The sequence below is a fragment of the Dicentrarchus labrax genome, unplaced genomic scaffold (genome assembly GCF_905237075.1).
Source record: "Dicentrarchus labrax unplaced genomic scaffold, dlabrax2021, whole genome shotgun sequence".
Lineage (NCBI taxonomy): Eukaryota > Metazoa > Chordata > Actinopteri > Moronidae > Dicentrarchus > Dicentrarchus labrax.
In genome coordinates this window covers 20,659,539-20,677,581 of record NW_026136707.1, presented here as the reverse complement: position 1 = coordinate 20,677,581, position 18,043 = coordinate 20,659,539, and the positions used below count along the sequence as shown (strand labels likewise).

The 18,043-nt window shown below is 41.1% G+C and overlaps 1 protein-coding gene across 2 annotated transcripts in view; it reads left to right on the top strand.

The window, feature by feature from the left end:
* Positions 1-18,043, top strand: part of LOC127367151 (myelin basic protein) — a 53,528-nt gene that overhangs the window by 2,391 nt on the left and 33,094 nt on the right. The window contains exon 2 of one of the 2 annotated variants that reach the window (XM_051406749.1): positions 11,583-11,656. In XM_051406749.1, coding sequence (XP_051262709.1) covers positions 11,597-11,656 — 60 coding nt within the window. In that variant the 5' untranslated portion in view covers positions 11,583-11,596. The remainder of the gene's footprint in view (positions 1-11,582; positions 11,657-18,043) is intronic. The other variant, XM_051406750.1, reaches the window with a different exon arrangement.

Here is an 18,043-nt window from a genome sequence, read left to right as displayed (position 1 = left end):
GAAGCTTCAGCTTGCCTGCGACTACCTGAGCCTGGAAGGCCGCGGGAGTGCATTCCTTTGCATTCCTTTGCATTTTACAGGATTTGCCTGAGCTCAGCCAGGAGAGGAAAATGCCAAGAGGTTTGCTCAGCCATCACGTGCGTCACTTGGCATTCCTTTGTCTCCGTGAGAGCAAGACCAGCCTATACCAACAGGCCTGAAGTGTAGTTTTGCATACAGTTAAGTGAAAAGTTCGGTGTTTGGTTATAATTTTCCATACTCAGTGAAGTTTTCCATGCTGCTCAGCAAGTGTGTGTGTGTGTGTGTGACTGCACACTATCTCTGTTTTGCAGGTGATGCACTGAGGTTAGTCAACTTCCGTCCTCTTAGACTCACAAACTTCCTCTCTTTTCTCACTTCCCCTCCTGTCTGCGCCTGTTCTTGGCAGACAGGTTGAGTCACATTACCTTCTTACAAACCAATAGCTTTGTTAGTTTTTGCCCAAGGCGTGGTGCTGCCAGTCAACTCGGTGCGCTACACACTGACAGCGCATCCTGTCATCCGCAGTGGCGTCACAGCCTGCAATGTGTCAGCTCCTCATAGTGATCACAGCAGATGGCAGAGTTGAATATTTTGCCTCCAGATCCAAGTGGAGAGCTTGTATCTTGAATTATATGATGGAAACCCCAGGTGGCAGCGGTTGTGTATCTCCATTAAGGAGCACTGAGCTTACGCATCAGACCCGGGGCTATATCACTAGGACACCCCAGGGAGTGACGGGAGGTGCCCATGCATAACAAAGCAAAAACAAATATATGCTTGAATTAACAAAGCAATAGCTATGCACGGCATTGGACCCCTGGGAGTGTTGTTTTTCTGCTAGAGTATAATATTCCCTCAGAGCCATATGTGCTCTTCCGAGAGGGAATTCCAAAAAGAATGTTGCAGAAGAACAGCTGTATATTTGTCTGTACACTCAACCCCCTTTCCCTCAAAACATCACAGTGTGTACAAGAAAGCGGTGGGTTCTTGAGTGTCACAGTGATATTTCATTACCAAACTCCGAGAGCAATTATCTTATGTTAAGAGAGCAGGAAGCTAAGGAAGCCGTGGCCCTGATGTGTCAGACGGGCAGCGGGAGCCCAGAGGCAAACATTGCTTCTGTGGGTGGTGGAGCTGCTTTAGTTCAGCCAGACGGCCACGGCTGACTGGTCACCGAGCTGACAAAACTCTGACTTCTCCTCTAGCCTGGTACGCACATACAACTGCCCTCGCTTATTCACAGTGTCGCGCTGCAGACCGGCATTGTTATGTTGGAGGAGTGGCGATGGTCATGATGAGTATGTGAAAATGGCAGGGACGAGTGTCAGTGCAGGCCTTTGTCCATTGGTTAAGAGTTTGCTATGTGTCAACATGCATAACAGTTGCTCTGGTTGGGATGTGCCAACAATTGCAGATTCATTCTAAAAACGAATCCTAAAGCTGCAAGTGACTGCAAAGAGACAGACGACTGATGTTCCATGTAGCAGATATGGAAATAAAGAAACAGCATTGTTCTTGTCTTTAAGTGATTCATCTGTTACTCAACCTGGACTTCTTAGATCACATTTCAATATGATCATGTTTTAATATAATCCTGTTTGGGACATAACCTGTGACCGCTCAAAATTTGATCAGAATTGGCTGCTCAATACAAAGATTTATTTTTCCAGTTTTCAGCGGCACACTAAAATCCTGTATCAGCCCACACTGGTCTCATGTTTTAGCCTACCTCACATTTAAGTACCTTGCTTCGTCATCTGTGATGAAAAAAAAAAAACCAGATGTCCACATAGTCAGAGACAGTGTGCTGCTCATAGTTGAGTAATAAAATAGTTTAGTAGAGGAGGTTGCACCACCGCCTGGTTCATTAACGGAGCAGAGAGCGTCCAAGCAGCCTCTACTCTGCCTCGCTGTACGGCTTCACGTCCGCTTCCGTTTCTCTCACCCTTCTCCACTTCCATCATTAGATCTGTAGTCATTTTGCGACTCGGTTTGCAAAGTTTACAGCTTGCCACGCAGCTATTCCAGTCGACTCTTCTCGACTGCTGACTCGAATCATCGAGTTTTTGGGGGAGGCCCTACCACAAATAAATGAAGTTAGTTATTTATGTGCCCTTTTGGCCTTAAAGTAACAGTTGGTTGAAAGCTAGTTAGCTGGACACACCAGAGTGGGAGAGATCATCTCACTAACAATAGCAAGTTGTGTTAGAGACTAGGCTACATATATATACCATTTAATCCATTCCTTTTGCTTCTCCTGTTTTTGTTCTTTCCTCTTCCAAAACTCTTTACATACCAAGTATCGCTCTTTGACTTCTACCTTGGTTGTTCAAACATGACCTAAACTAGTTCTGGCAACCTCTCAAAATGAGTTGGGGCAGAAAGAGAAGGAAAGAGAGAAAGGAAATGAGAAGACTGAAACCAACCTGGCTGGATGTCAGGCTTCCTGCAGCCTGCACTCATCACTCTACAAGCAGATGCCCTCCCTAAGGGACAGATGTTGACCTTTGCCCCCTGATCTCTTGTCAAGAACGGAGTGTTTTCACTGGTAGATAAGCGCCGTGTAACTATATCACTATTTCTCATCTCATCACTCTCTCTTGTGTCCTCTCTCCTCCCTTCCACACACACACACACACACACACACACACACACACACACAGACAGACATACACGCACATGCTCTGTTTTTGTTACGTAACTGTCTCCCAGTAGAGTCAAACATGGTGCAGTCACTGAGGGTGACCGGAGGGTTAAAAGAAGCTGTTGTCTCGCGTGCACAAGACTAAACTTAAATCGAAACAAAGGAACCAGGCAATAGCAGACAGACACACACACGTGTTCCAGACACTTCCAGCTTTAGTTGTGGACTGAGAAATGGGTTTGTCAGCATTTTGTGTAGGATTCTTATCTAATCAAATAACTATACATGCAGTGGTTATTGTAAAGTACATACATTGTTAAGTATGTCTCTATAGGACGAAGTGATTCTCATTTAAAGGGAAAATAGGCCACTTAATGTGCATGTTTAACCAGGGTTGAAGGTAAATGCAGTTGAACAATAAATTAATAAATTAGTTCCTCCTGAGTTCTCCCGCTCACGGACCAAGCTAAGTTAGCTGCTGGGGGCTAATCAGCGTTACCAAGCAAATGAGTGCCTGCAGTTCAACGATTTCTTTTTCACACGTAGTTATATCGTTTACCCATCAGCTCCAAGCTGAAATAGTCTGTATCTCATTGACACCAACTACATCGGCGTACATGTCAAATGCTGGTGCCAGAAGAAGTTTCTCAATCAATATAGCCTGCACTGAGGAATTTCTTGCTTCTTCCATTGACCACCTTTACCATCAGGATTGATTGGACAGCCCTTTAACATGCTGCTCAGGATCAATGAATTTGCCATTTGTTTGTTTGGATGATTCAACTGTGAGAACATATCTCCATCCATTCTTTAGAATATCTGACTTCCTCTGCACAGATGATTTGAGAGAGAAATGTATATGGTTTCACAAGCTGGCTGTACTTTAAATTGAATTACGAGTGTAAACTGATAACCATAAAGGAAAATTCCACTCTTGTATCCTTTTTAGTGTTTTGGAAGCAGGCATGTTATGGCTGCAGTTTGCTGCGGGCACATAAACTGTTACCTCACCCAGCTTTGGATTTCTCCCTGTATGAATATTAAACGCTGCTGCACTGCTGTGACGGATCTAGAAAGAAGCTGTGTAGTCGACCAGAAACCATGTGACCATGGCCTACATTGAACTCTACAGTAACAACAATAAAACTGCGGGTTGATGAACAGGATGTATAAACCTTTGACAATATGATACAACTTTGACTGCAATGTTTTTCTGCTTCATCTCCCGTGTGTTTGGCACTTTAGTGACCCCTGTCTCAGTGGAGGCACTGACCTCAAACCCTCATGAATCCCCTAAAGAACTAAATATCACCACCATGAACTTCATATTCCCAACAGATGATTTGTTTTTCATCTGTGCCTTTGTGGGAAAATTAGACTTGAATGCTTGTACTGTACAGAGTAAGAACATTTTGTTGAACATGCTGTACAGACAGGAAAAAAAAAACCCTGACATTGTTTACTTGGCTCTTCCATCCGTCTTTTCTGTGTCATAGTCCCTTAAAAGTCGATTTCATGCCCGCTGCCCCTCTGTTTGAATAAGTATCACTAAGACAGCGCAACCCTGGTGGTGTGAAATCCACTGTATTCTTTCGGCTTTGTTCGTAATTGTTTCTCCAGAATGAAAGCACTAAAATACTTACTGCGGGTTGATAAAGCAACAGCCATATTGTTTCCAAACCTGATTGTTCCCAAGAGTTTTATTGCTGTGGCTGTTGTAGAGTAATCCATTCTCCCTTTTGTCAGCATTATAAAAAACTCATCTGATCCTGACAGGGAGATTTATGTTGCTGCAAGGTAATATCCCTTTCATCTTCACAAGCCTACGGTCAGTGAAATAAATAGCGGTACCACGTCTATCCTCACTGAAAAATAATGGATAGTCTTTTTACCGGTTGCTAAAATGTTACCTGAACCAAATTTGTAACAGGTTTAGAGAGATAGATAGGATTCCTTTAGCTGTTCTGCAATCTGTCATGTATCTCTTTCTTTTTCTACAAAATGTAAAAGCACTGGTTACCCTCTCTGAAAAAAGGCTCTTTTTCACGATCTCTGATCCTAAGTTCAAGTGTGAAACTGAGTTGGTCACAGAGAAGAGAAAATAGGACTAAAGTAATCCATTATGTGCTGCAAACAAAAGACATATGGTAGAAGGTTTGTTTAAATGTCAACAGGCTGTTTTTTTTCTTCTTTCGCACTAATAAGCCCTCTCCTTATCCGCGTTGAAGCCATGCAAGAAACGTCAGCGGCTTGTGATGTGGATGTGAAGCGGCCTCAGGTAATGGACAGCCCAGACACATAGATAATAGCTCATCTGTACTGCAGGCTCTGCTTTAACTGGTAATGGATTCTTCCAGGTGCTGGCCTGCATGCATCTACCCTATTATGAGAGCTTTTTGCATCCTAATGATTTATTTAAAAAGCAAACAGAAATGTTTCAAGAGATGTACTCAGACATACCTGCCAATTAACAGCAACCTATATGGGTTAAATTCACAAGGAGCGATAGAGTATGCTGCATGTTTTCCGACACCTGCCTTTCTCTTTCTAAATTACAGGGCGACGTGTGAGAAAAAAATAAATGCCAGGCAACCAAGGGTTTTTTTTTTTTTTAGATACATGTATAAAGTACTGCTGCCGAGTTGTAATTGCAGACTTGGATCACACCCCCTCTCCTCTTGGCCTCTCCCTCTCTCACATGCTATTATGCAACAGTCTTTTCTTGCAAGTCCTTGCAGGATCTCAGCTTTGATTGTGTAATATTCTAGAGTGAAACTGGCTGCAAGGACTCACATTCAGTCCTCAGTGGATAACAGTTTTATGCTAAACTAATGCACAGCCACTGGCAATATGATTGCAACCCTATTGTTGCTAATTTTTGCAGCTACTTGTTTGTGCTTTCTGTGGCTGTTTTAGCTGAACCACCAGCACACTCACATATGATTCAACCCCTTCTCTGGTGTTTTTGTTTTGAATATCTCTATAGAACTAAGCAATTTGAAGCCCTTGACAAACAATATATGTTTGGCGAATGCTCATTCATTTTAAAAAAAGTCACTAACTTTAAAATTGTGTCACAAATGTCTGGCTGTATTGTGGAGGTCCAGTGGATAAACAGCTGTGTACAGATGTGTGTGATCATATTGAAGTATGCTATAAAAAGCCAATTTCATGAGGAAGACAAAACATGGTCCTGGTTTCCATTCCTTTGTTTATTGTCCATTATTTATAGGAACTGTGGAAGAAGTTTGATTACTTCCCATGCAAATGTGGATTGTGATTGCTTAGGTTCAGAAAAGGGTTATCCAACCACCAGACACAGCTTCTTCTTTATCCGTATAATATGCTGACAGGATCAGACTGTCCAGGGTCAGTGCTTTAATTAGACTCGTTCTTCATACCCCTTTTTTAAGTTTAGCCTATAAATGTGTTGGCTTCAGTTGGTTCTTGACAGGTTCATGTGAGTCCTGTTGTTTTATTTCTTTAAGCTGCTTTAAATTTTTCTGAGGCAGTTGTTAGTACAATAAGGACCGAGATATATAATAACAAGCTTATTTAAAGTTGCACTAATCAATTTTATTTTATTACCAGAGAACCAAATGACAATGTGTAATAGGAGAGTTGTCGCTAGGGATAGGCCCGCATTGAATTATCTAACATTGCAGTTCAGATCTACAGAGTATTCAAGTGTCTTTCAGCTCATTGTTTGTTTGGTTTTTAAATTATTTGTTGGGGGGTGGGGCTTTTATTGCCTTTAATTGATCGTGAAAGGGGGGAGAGAGGGAATTACATGCAGCAAAGGTCTGCAGGTCGGATTTGAACCCTGGGCTGCTGCAGCAAGGTCACCTTGGTGTTGGTGCTTTGTTGGTTTTCCAACTAACAATCAGTAATCAGTTAATCATAAAAAAAATGTCCTTTTCTTTCACACTCCACACATGAAATTGAACACAATAGGCAGATCTAGCGTTTAAGAAAAAGTCTAAATAAAGTTTTAGCAGCAAATAGCTGTTACTAAGTAAACATAAAATAAGTTCCATTGATCTCTCGACAGCTCTATCAAGCATACGCTACATGATTTGTGTGAGTTAGAACTTATCCAGCTGCTGAAAACACCTGCTCATGTCAAGCAGATGTCCCACGATGCACAAATACTGTCATCCCAAATGGTTCCTTATCGTTGCAGCTCCCCTTGTAAATTGGATTTGCAACCAAAGCAGCGGGCGATGGCGCTTAGAAATCGAATAGATTTTGTTTTGATGTTGTTGGAAAGTTCTACTTGTCCCCATTAGCACTGTATCTGCAGTGGCACCCTCCACTGACACACAGCTCCGTTTCCTGACGTGGCTGTTTTGCTGGTTAGCCAGTAGTTTTTGAATGGCTAGCTAGCTTGTCTGGAAAGCTATTAGACAGAATGTTGTTGTTTGTGCAATATTAATCACCGACATCTCTACCTGCAACTGTACTGTTTTGGTTCACTCTCAATACGATGACCTTGTTTCTAGCCAGAGACCTTGAAAAAGCTGTTGAACGCTACCTGTCCTAGCAGATCGGCAAAGTTAGCGACTCGCTAATGAACATAGTGGAGGATTTAGCCCCTAGGAAGCCAGATTCACCCCAAGGAGGTGCAAACCATTGCATTTACATCCGTCACGTAGCATGACTAACAGGACCAAAGTAATGCTAATGTTGCTTTGTGTGAGCTGCATGTGTAAATAGGCAACTGTTAGCTAACGTTTGCCATGGCAGCTCTGTACAGTGATAAAATGCCTTCACAGGTAGTTCCGCTGCTCTCAAGTAGCCAAAATAAATTCATTTATACTGCTTTGAAGTTAGCCGTATTGCTCAGGGCTGTTAAATTTCCCTCATTAATAAACCTATTTTCAGATATGGCTGCTCCTCTCCTTAGAGAATCATCAGCACGTCATGTTATAATAAGACTGATGTTCAGAGGACAAACTCACTCTTGTTAGAAGAGTTTTGTGAGTGTTTTCAGGTCCTGGGAGAATGTCTAATCGTTAAAGATGGTCTTTTAGCGTTATTTGTTGCAAATTTTGTTCCTTTGGGTGCAATGCTGTTTACCTAAAGCCATATTGCTGTGATATAAAATCTCAAACTTCCTCTGGCTGATTGCATTTTAATCACAGTTGCGCCCGCTGTGGTCCTTGTTCAGAGGACAATGGCTCTAATAACACCTCTCAATGGTTAATCCTCATTCACTGTGGGCACAGGGGAGGCTCTCTGCTATATTCAATTAACCTGAGTTGACCATTGCAAAAGGTAAATAAGGTGGTAAATAGTGTGCGTGTGTGTCTTTGAACTTGAATGTGCAATAATAATTTCTTCACAATTATATTCATTTTTTTGTTTTTGTATCATGATTGTTCAAAGGCTTCATTAACATATTTTTGAACCCCTGGGACTAACTGACCTGTGAGTAGGGAATGTGACGAGCTTGGTGCATTAAAAATTTTAATTATAAAGCTGACACATTCTGCATTCTTGAATTAATCAAGATCATTTTTCGACATTGTTGGCATTCAAATGGAGAGTTTCCTGCATCCAGTCAAAATGTTAGAAACCTGTGCCAACAAACCATCAGTAAACTGTAGTGTAGCTTAAGCATTTTTGGCAAGGGACATCACCATTTTGTGTCCATGTATTGTTCTAAAATGAAGAAATGCCAGACAAGGAAATAGTCAAGGTGCCAAAGATGATGAAAGCCTTTTTTTGGTAAGTGCAAAACTCTCCTAAAAGCCCAAAAAATGCATTCTGTGATTACTCCAAAGTAAAGGAGACTGCACTTTCAGAGGAAAGAAAAATTCTTTCTTTGAGTGGTGGTTGCAGCGTGCGTTTTTGATTCATGCAATATTCAGCACTTCTGTTTGATAAGCCCTGAGTTTTACACCTTTTCCCACTTTCACCTTTAAGTAAATGACAGTTCTTATTTGCTGCGGTTAGAGTCTTTCATTTCTCGCACGTACATGAGTTTGAAAATTCTCAGTTGGATTTATGTTGTTTTGTGAGCTTTGAGATCATTCACCTGAGACCCCTCCTTATTTAGCAGACATTTCTCACTTCCTCTACATGGAGAGAGCTGAGCCTTCCTCACTCTACTCTTCTTCGCTTTTGGGGGAGTTTACCTTTCAGGGCATGTTGGAGCTTTTCACACATTTGGCAGGATACCTGTTGGCTGGAGTCTGTTTTTTTTCTGCAGTTATTGCTGCAGCCCTTGAGTTAGATGTATAATGTTGGCAAAAAGCATACACATTATGAAAGTGACAGAAACACTGACATGGTCTCATAATGTAAGTGGCCCTCACCTTGTAATGCTGCACAGTTCCCTAGGATATGGTGATGAATGTTTATAATTTGAATAATTATAGCCTGTAATTGAGCTGCATTTTATATATTTCTCTCTAGAATATATAGCATTTTCCCATGACCGGCGCACCTTCATTCAGGCACAGCAGCAGATAATTGTGAGGATGAGACTAATTTGCAGCAGCCCGCAGCAAAATAATAAAAAACAAAAATAAAAAAAGGTGCATCATCGGCTGTGTAGAACTATATCAGATTCAGAGATGATGACATTAATGAAGTAGCTACTAATCACTGGCAGGATGTCTTTTACAGCAGTGGTAGCACCGCAGGGCACAACAAAGCATCTGCACAAAGTATTCTAATGAAGGGAATGAAGTCACAGAAGACTACAGCACATACAGGGAGGGGAGCGTGGGTTAAGTCATATTGTAGTTCACAACAGTTTGGTCGATTTAAACAGCTGTTCTGGCTTGTTCGATTAGTTTGGGCTGTTGCGAAAGCTCCTAGTTGAAATCCAGTTCCGACAAAACAACCGGGCCCTGAAAAGGAGGGTCTCCGTATGCCTCCAAGCGTCCTAGAAGCAGACCAGCAACAGGACTTGGTGAAAGTACATATGTGGTTTTAGGGTAAAGCTATTCTTCTAAATCCATCCGCTGATTGCGAACTGCTCAGGAAGCAATCTTATGATAAGTAGTCTGTCTAAGCGGCATATAGCCTATACTTATACAAGATTAAGGTAACCATGGTAACATGAATGCACATCAGCACATAAGATCAGAATTTTCCATGTAATTTGAGAGAGTGAAAAGGAGTTAAAACTGTGATGTGCTTGTGTACTATACTGTGGATTTTGGAAGCTCCTAATTAAAAACCATGTGAAATATAGTGATCTAATACTACAGCATTAACAGCTCTTCCTGTTTCTAATATAAATGGCATTTATATAACGCTTTTATCTAAAGGACTTTACAGTTTGCCCATCATTCACCCCCTCACACACGCATGACAGCAAGCTACCATGCCATGTGCTAGTCAAAGATCAAACCATCAGCCCTGGGATTAGCAGCTGCCCCACTGTGTTTCTACATGTTGATCGGTCGATTTGCAGTTTAATAATACTAACGAATGATTAGTTGATGCAATAAAATCGTCGGGAGAAATAAATAATAGCCAATAATGGGAAATGTGTATTACTATAAATTATCGGGATAACTAAATTACAGACGATAAATTATAGGTTGATATTAATAATAATTCATTTTGATTTCTTATGCAAAACAATTGATAGGCTTTATGTTGTACAAAAGCCAAATTATGCTGGAATCGGAAAAAAAAAAATCATATTTTATTAATATTTCAGAACTGCTGTTTGTTGTTTTCGTGTTAACAACAGTGACTTCAGAATATGTTAGAACAGAGCTATAGAATATTTAATTATCCATCTTTGCTCACTACATGTGCATAGACTACAGGTTATGAACTGAATACAAAAATGTGAAATTATAGGTATCGGCCATGAGAAGCAGGTAATTGTCTGTTTTTGCATCAGCTGCAAACAAATCCATATTGTGCATCCCTACTCTTGGGCACACCAGAGAATGTTAATAAGCACATTAGAAGCAGTAACGTGACTGCTGTCAGTCACCAGAATTAAAATTGAACGGGTTCTTCTTTGGCTCAGGCTTCCACCAAGGTTCATGAAAACCGGGCCAGTAGTTTTTCCCGTAATCCTGCTGACAAACAAACCAGCAAACAGGCACTGTGTTTTCAGTGTCTTTTCACCCAGAGGTAGACAATAAAAACCTGAGATAATATTATGTTTAAGAATTGCACATATCCCCCTATATATAATATCACATAATAGAACATAGCCCCCATGGGATTCTACAGTGCTGAAGATGCTGTTGGCATTCATCAAAACTGTTAACTGCTCTTGGTTGAGGTGTGAAAGAACCCTTAGTGTACTTTCACACCTGTAGTTGGGTTCATTTGGTCCGGTGGAAGGGGAAAAAATGATACATTGTTGCATTATAGTCCTGGTTTGGTTCATGTTTACCCAGACTTTTTACAAACAAAACGAGGAATAAACAGGGAGGTCATACAGACTGACAGATAGCTCATTGATTGGACAGTTTTGGTGATGTCATCATGCATCAGTTGACAGCTTGCACACCAGCCCAAACAATCTGCACTAAACTGGCCAAAAGCACTGGAGTTTGTTTTAAGTGAACCAAACAGGTATGGCGTGAAAGCACCCAAAGACCAAACTGAGAACCAGATAAGTAAAGATGATTGCTTTTTAAATTACTACTTTAAAAAATAAGGCTAAATGCAATAGACAATACATTTTCAAGAACCATGATCTTGACCTTGAGTTGATTGTCATTGAAGTCAGAATTGCACCGCAGCAGCATTTTTATCTGTGTTGGCATTATCCCTACCATCATTCAGTATAAAACAGTTCCTCCAGTGTTTTTGTCACTGTGTGTGATGCCACAGTTTCACAGACTTGCTTAGATAAGGAGGAGTACATGATCTTCACATAATACGCAGTCTTCTTCTCCTGGTGTAAACTCATTCTGTGTTTCTCTTACAGTCTCTGTCAGCAGCATGGGCCAGCATCTAGGAAAGAGGGAGTTACCCACAGACAGCAAGGTAAGAGTTCTCACTGTAGGTGCTTTAATACCTTGTTTTGTGCACATGGAATAATAACATCTTGAAATGTGTGTGTAAGCATTTTGTCCTTTGGGATCTGAGAATGAAGCATGTGTTAAAGTATTTTCTTTTAACCTTATCAGTGTGAACACTGGCCTTTATCAGCAGAACTTTGGACTCTTGTAGACAAGCTGCCAGGCTCCTTCACTCACAGATTTATTACCTTCGCTGCGCTTTCAGTCAGTCTGTTAACCACTTCACAGTATGCACGTCTTGAATGTCTTTGGAAAAGTAACTTGCCATGAAAGTTATAAATACTAAATTCTTCACAGGTAGTGTATTTATCTCTATGGTATATGCACTGAATGTTTTTTTTATGTTTACAACTGATATTTCTGAGGCGCCTACGTGTTTGTGGTTACAACTGCTCACTCTCTTGCCTCCGGCGCTTGGATCACAAAACCAGGTTTTGTGATAATCGCACTGCCACAGGCAACACTTTATACCCATTGCTCAAATGTACTGAGAAGCTTTAATCTATGAATAATGCAACGTCTCATTACTTCATACAGATATTTTTGTTGTGGAGAGTAGAGGAGGGATGAGGAGATGACTTTGCAAATTCTGCCTGTAAGTTTTCTGTAGGTCTTTAGCTATCCATTATTTTGTCTGTAAGGCCACTGTACTGGAGTAAGGACGACGTGCAGTGTGAAATAAAAATGTACCTACTCTGTTTTTCACACAATTTACTATTATATTCTTTATCTAAATAAGTGCTGCAAGATGTTAAGAACTACTGATGCACTTAAGTTAAGTGATTTTGTTTTGCACGGTACAGTAAATGAAGGATTTTAATTTGAAAAATCCTGCACACTGACACATTTCTGGATAGTCAGCTTCTTAATGTACCTCAGCGTAGATAAAATGGCTGGCTGAAAAACATTTTAGAGATACAATTTTGCACACTGCATCTTAAACAATCGCTTTTCTGCAGCCGTCAGCATCCCACTCTTAATTGAGCCGTGTTGCCATGGCAACATCCCAAGCACGACGAGTCTCTCCGTGGCTCTTGTGCGTCGCCCTATAATAAACCCTCGAAAACCACAAGCCTCGCCGCAACAGCGCTCCACAAGAGAACCCATTCGAACTGGAGAGAGTAAATAGATGATTGTGTGCATCAAGGCTGACACTAAACCCTCTCTGGTACACATCTCATTTAACCATTAGCTTTGGCCCGGTGATCATCAGCACTGTTTGGCTACACCAACAAATTTCAGACATTGATAATTGACCATCCATATAGCATCCAAATCATTATTTCCACAGCAACAACAATCTATCACTCTCAGAGTCCACCTAGAAATCACTGATTTTATGCAACTTATCTATCCCCAACAGAAGTGAGAAGTGAGTGGATTGGTTTAATGTTTCAGTGCACTTACATGTTATCGTGCTGTTGGGTCAGATGTTGTACTTAAAACAGCAAACTGGATTAAAGTCTCAGACAGCGAGACGTTTTTGTTGGCTGATGGATTGTGTTCGCTGCTGTTCTAGGACTTTGTTCTGTCAGCACGTGGGCAGAGTTGTTGCAACAGGAGCAATTATTGCACTTGAAAGCATCAGGATGGATCAGTGAGTTTGCGCTCTAAGGTTGAGAAAAATAAACCCTTTCATATCAGTGCCTTAGCACAAACAGAAAGTATGATCAGATATGAAATAAATAAGAAGGTCCTGCGACGCTTCAAGCGTCGCAGGACAGGCTTTTTTAATTGGCTGAATAGCAAGGTGCTCCGCTGTGCCCCGGGGCTAGTTTAACGAAAAATGGCTGCCTCTAATCGTGCCGTAATTAAATAGAGCAAATATGTTTGAGAGATGTTTTATTTCTTTTTACTCATCTTTCTGTTCTGTGAGCGCAGAAATTACAAGCCAGACGCTGTTCCTGTACCCTGAGCGTGGAGGAGGATCAGGCTTGAACTGGGACAGTAATGTAATTTAACAACATCATTAACCCCAGCCTCGCTCAAGTCCTTTTTGTCACAGCTTTTCAAAATTACAGCAGATATAATAAGTTGGGGCCATTATGGCTGAGGCTGCAATGAAGAGGTTGCTTGCTTTTTGTGAGCAGCCCTAACCCCAGACTGTGACCAAGGAGGTGTAGTAAAGGAAGGAGAGGGGGAAAAAAAGGGCACTGTTCAAAGTCACCATTTGAGGCTGTGGGCAGCAGCTTTAGAGCCTGTGGTTTGCATGTGTGGCCTGGCTTGCGGCTGGCAACCTGGCCAGTGCCTGTAATGGGCGGAGTGATCATGTCGGCGTGGTGGGGAAGAGGGGAGCCCATACCAGCGGGAAGGCCGGTAGCTCGGCTCACAGATGATTTGTTTCCTTTGCCTGTAAAGCACACTCTGGAGAGAGAAGAGCAGGAGCAAGAGAAGTGGATTAATTTGTCAAGTGTGAAGCTGCCAGGGGAGGTGTTAGGGCAGCATGTCGCACTAAAGCTGCATTGTTTATTTAGCTTTATAATTACGTTGTATATCTCTCTAGGTCTACCATTTGTTTTTCCCTTTCTTTTGGCTTGATTATTGTGGCATTAAAGTCAATTTAAAGGTCTGGCAAAACAGCCAGTTGTCATAGTGACAGTCAAGCGGGAACAGAGCGTGACGGAGTAAGGCAGGTTGTGTTTAGATGCTGTTGTCTGAGTCGTGATCCTTCTCCCAATCCCTTATCATTTCTTGAAGGGTAAAATGTACCCATACCTCCTTTATGAAACCTCAACAGGAGCTCTGACACAATGCTTCTCTTTCAGCTGTCTGTTATGTTCACACCGCTGTTATTTTAGAGCCTTAAATCCCACGTGGTATTACGGGAGAAAACCACCGGTCTTGCTGGTCAATGTAGTGTTTTTGCCAGAGTACAAACAGAAACATGAGTTTGCTCAGATGTTCCCAAATGCAAACATGTCTTCACTGGTTAGTGTATATCATAAGATTTTGGAAAAACTTTATACACAGATACCTTTCTATCAGAACCAGCATTAACTGTTTCAGCAGTTTGAGCTACAGTAGCTCGTCTGTTGGATCGACAGCCTTCGCTCCCCACGTGCATCAATTAGTCTTCTTAGTCCATAATCCTGTCTCCGGTTCACTGCTTTTCCTTCCTTGGAGCACTTTAGATAGGTACTGACCTCTGCAGACCGCGAACACCCCACAAGAGCTGCAGTTTTCTAGATAGTCTGATCCAGTCGTCTGGCTATCACAATGTGGCCCTTGTCAAAGTCACTCAAATCCTCACGCTGCCCATTTTTCCTGCTTCTAACACATCAACTTTGAGGACAAAATGTTCACTTGCTGCCTAATATTTCCCACCCACTGACAGGATAACCAGATAATCAGTGTTATTCACTTCACCTGTCAGTGCTCATAATGTTATGGCTGATTGGCATAGATACTAGATATTAGGGATGCACGATATATTGGCATTAATATCGGTATCGGCCGATGTTCGTCATTTTTTAACATATCGATGATATCCACAACCGATGTATATCCTCTAGTTGCTGTGTGTCGGGAGAGGGAGAAGGAGGGGGAGGGGGAGGGAGATTTGGCCATGTGTATTTGTTTGGGCACGCGACAGTAGCAGCACAGGATTGTGGGATGTTAAACTGAAGAGGAGAAAAAATGTCAGCGGTGTGGACGTTTTGACTGCATGTTTGCTACGTGGAAAATTACAGTGCAAGTTGAAAAAATGTGCACTAACAGTCAGGACATGTTTTGGATATTTTGATTTAGCCGTTTTCACAGATTTGAGTTTAATTGGAGTGCACAGAGCTGATAACATGGTGCCATGAGTACTGGCATGTTTGATAAGTGGTAAAGGTTGGTTACTTATGTTTTATGGTAGCCCTTTAACCTTGTTATTTGGAAGTAAAATACGTTCTGAAAATAAAGGAAGACTATCAAAAATTCAGTTTGCATGATTTTCAGTCTGTACAAAATTTTGTCATCTCAGAAACTTAAAAAAAAAAAACACATATCGATATCGGTAAATATCGGTTATCGACCATAACAACAAAATTAATATCGGTATCGGCCAAAATTTTCATATCGGTGCATCCCTACTAGATATGTATATCTTCATTCACAGGGGAGAGCAGAATAAGAATAAGGAAACTGCCCTGCTCGTCCACTATATAACATTTTTCTCTGGATGGTGTGTCATCAACACGAAATTGCAGAGGCACAGAGTATGCTCTGATCTTGCCAGATTCAGTCGTCACTGTGGGCAAAGCCCCTTCAGCAAATACACCAAAGGTAGACTGTCACTCACTGAAGTCATTTTATATTGCAGTTTGTGTAGTAACTAGTTGTACTAAAAAAAGAACAAAACACAACTAATAATACACAACCACTGTTTTAAAATAACCTCCATTTACAATGTACCGTGCCTTTCTGACGCTATTATGTTGTTTGTGCAGATTACTGGCCAACCCTAGACTGATGTGACACATCATGTCGAGATATTTCCTGCCCAGCTACAGCGAGAGGAATCAATTTTTCAGCAATATCTCACATCAGCAGTGAAGAAAGGGTTGTGGTATAAAGCCCTCAGAGTCAGAGCTCAGCAATCAGAGAGAAATCCAGTGTAGCAAAGACAGAAATACCAATTTCAAATGTGTGACAAAACCGCATGATGATGAAGTACTGTAGTGAGTAGTAGTAAAGTTCCACAAGAAACAACATGAAAAAAATAGTCCCCAGAATCAAACCTACTACTCTCGTAGAGTCTCTCTTGCTACATGATTGCTATTGCTATAACTATTACCAGTGCACTCTCCACCTACAGGTATAACCAACAGTTCACATTCTTTGATGGTGTTGCGAGTCCTTCTGGGAAATGTAGGAAATCCCTAATGTTTTAAAGAGTTCGGTCTAGACCTGCTCTATTTGAAAAGTGTCCTGAGATAACTTCTGTTATGAATTTGCGCTATACAAATAAAATTGAATTAAATTGAAATTGAAATTGAAATTGAATTGAATTGAATTGAATTGAATCCTAACCAAAGAAGAATTGGGTAGTGTGCAATTCATGTTGTGAAACAGGAAATGTGAAGGAGAATTGGATAAGGTGCATTGAGTAAAGGTGGTGCAAATAAAAGACCTACATTGTTGCAGCAGATGGAAATTAAAATAACAAGTAGTAATGAGACTTAGCTTTTTATTAAATCTTGTTAGCTCTAGATTCAACATGCTTAGTAGTTCCCTGCTTTAAAGAAGCTTAATAGGTGGCTGAACCAAGCATATTGGAGAGATTATTTTACAGTGTAACCTTGTCCGTCCTTCTTTCATTTGCTCCTTTGTGCCTGATTGTGATAAGGTCCTGTAACTCAAACTACTGAATTTAAGACTCAAGTCTCCAGATGAGGGAGCTTGAGGCTCAGCTAGTAGACCACCAGCCTTCAGAAACTATCAGGTCTACCATTGTACCCAATTAGAGCGCTGTATGAATGTTGACTGCCCCAGCAGGCTTGTTCCTGTCCCTTCTGTCCCTCTGTGTGATATCTGCCCACATCTTAATCATAACTACACTTTTCCCATCCCCTGTCTGATCTAATTTGTAGTCTGTTGTGTTTTTACCAATGGATACCATTGCTGCGTTCAGAGTCTGGGCTGTTTTAATCACAAAAGTAAAGATTGGTGGAAGAGTTATATTTTTCTCAAGTTAAGATAACATCAAATTACACTTGATTTGATCTGAGTAACTGGCCAAAAAGCTGTGTGATCATTGTAAATCTTTATACTTATTCCTCATTGTCCTTTTTGTGAAATGTCATTATGTGATATTGTTTTGCCTTTATTTGAGTTATCACATATTACAGGATGTTTGTCTCACAATAAGAATATTGTATTTCATTTTTCTTCCTTTTTATGAAAAAGCCTTTGAATCCCCAGATTATCATGTTTTGTTTTTCTGTTAATGACCCTGCACTTGGAGCCCCAAAGTGGGAGCCGAAGAAAGGCTTTTACTGTAGCACTGCTGGATTTCTGAATGTTATCTTACTGTCCAGTTTGGCCTTCATTAGGTAAACTGAACCATTTCCTAGCAGCTCTAAACAACAGGCGGATGTAAGAGATGTTTGATTGTCTCTTGACATTTGATGAACATTACAGTGTAAAACTGGCCTTTTTGAAGATGGATACAGAGACTCCACTGTGTCTAGTGCTTTTTATATCTTTGTGAAAAGGTGAGATGAAATGTCCATGCTCCATTTGTCTTCCATCTCTGAAGACAGGATGAAACACCGAAGGGCACAGCTATCACCAAACCCCAGATAGGAAAAGGAACTTGGATTCCTTTGAAAATGTCTCAAATCAGCCATACCCTGAAAGGTGTTCAAATGGCTGCACTCCT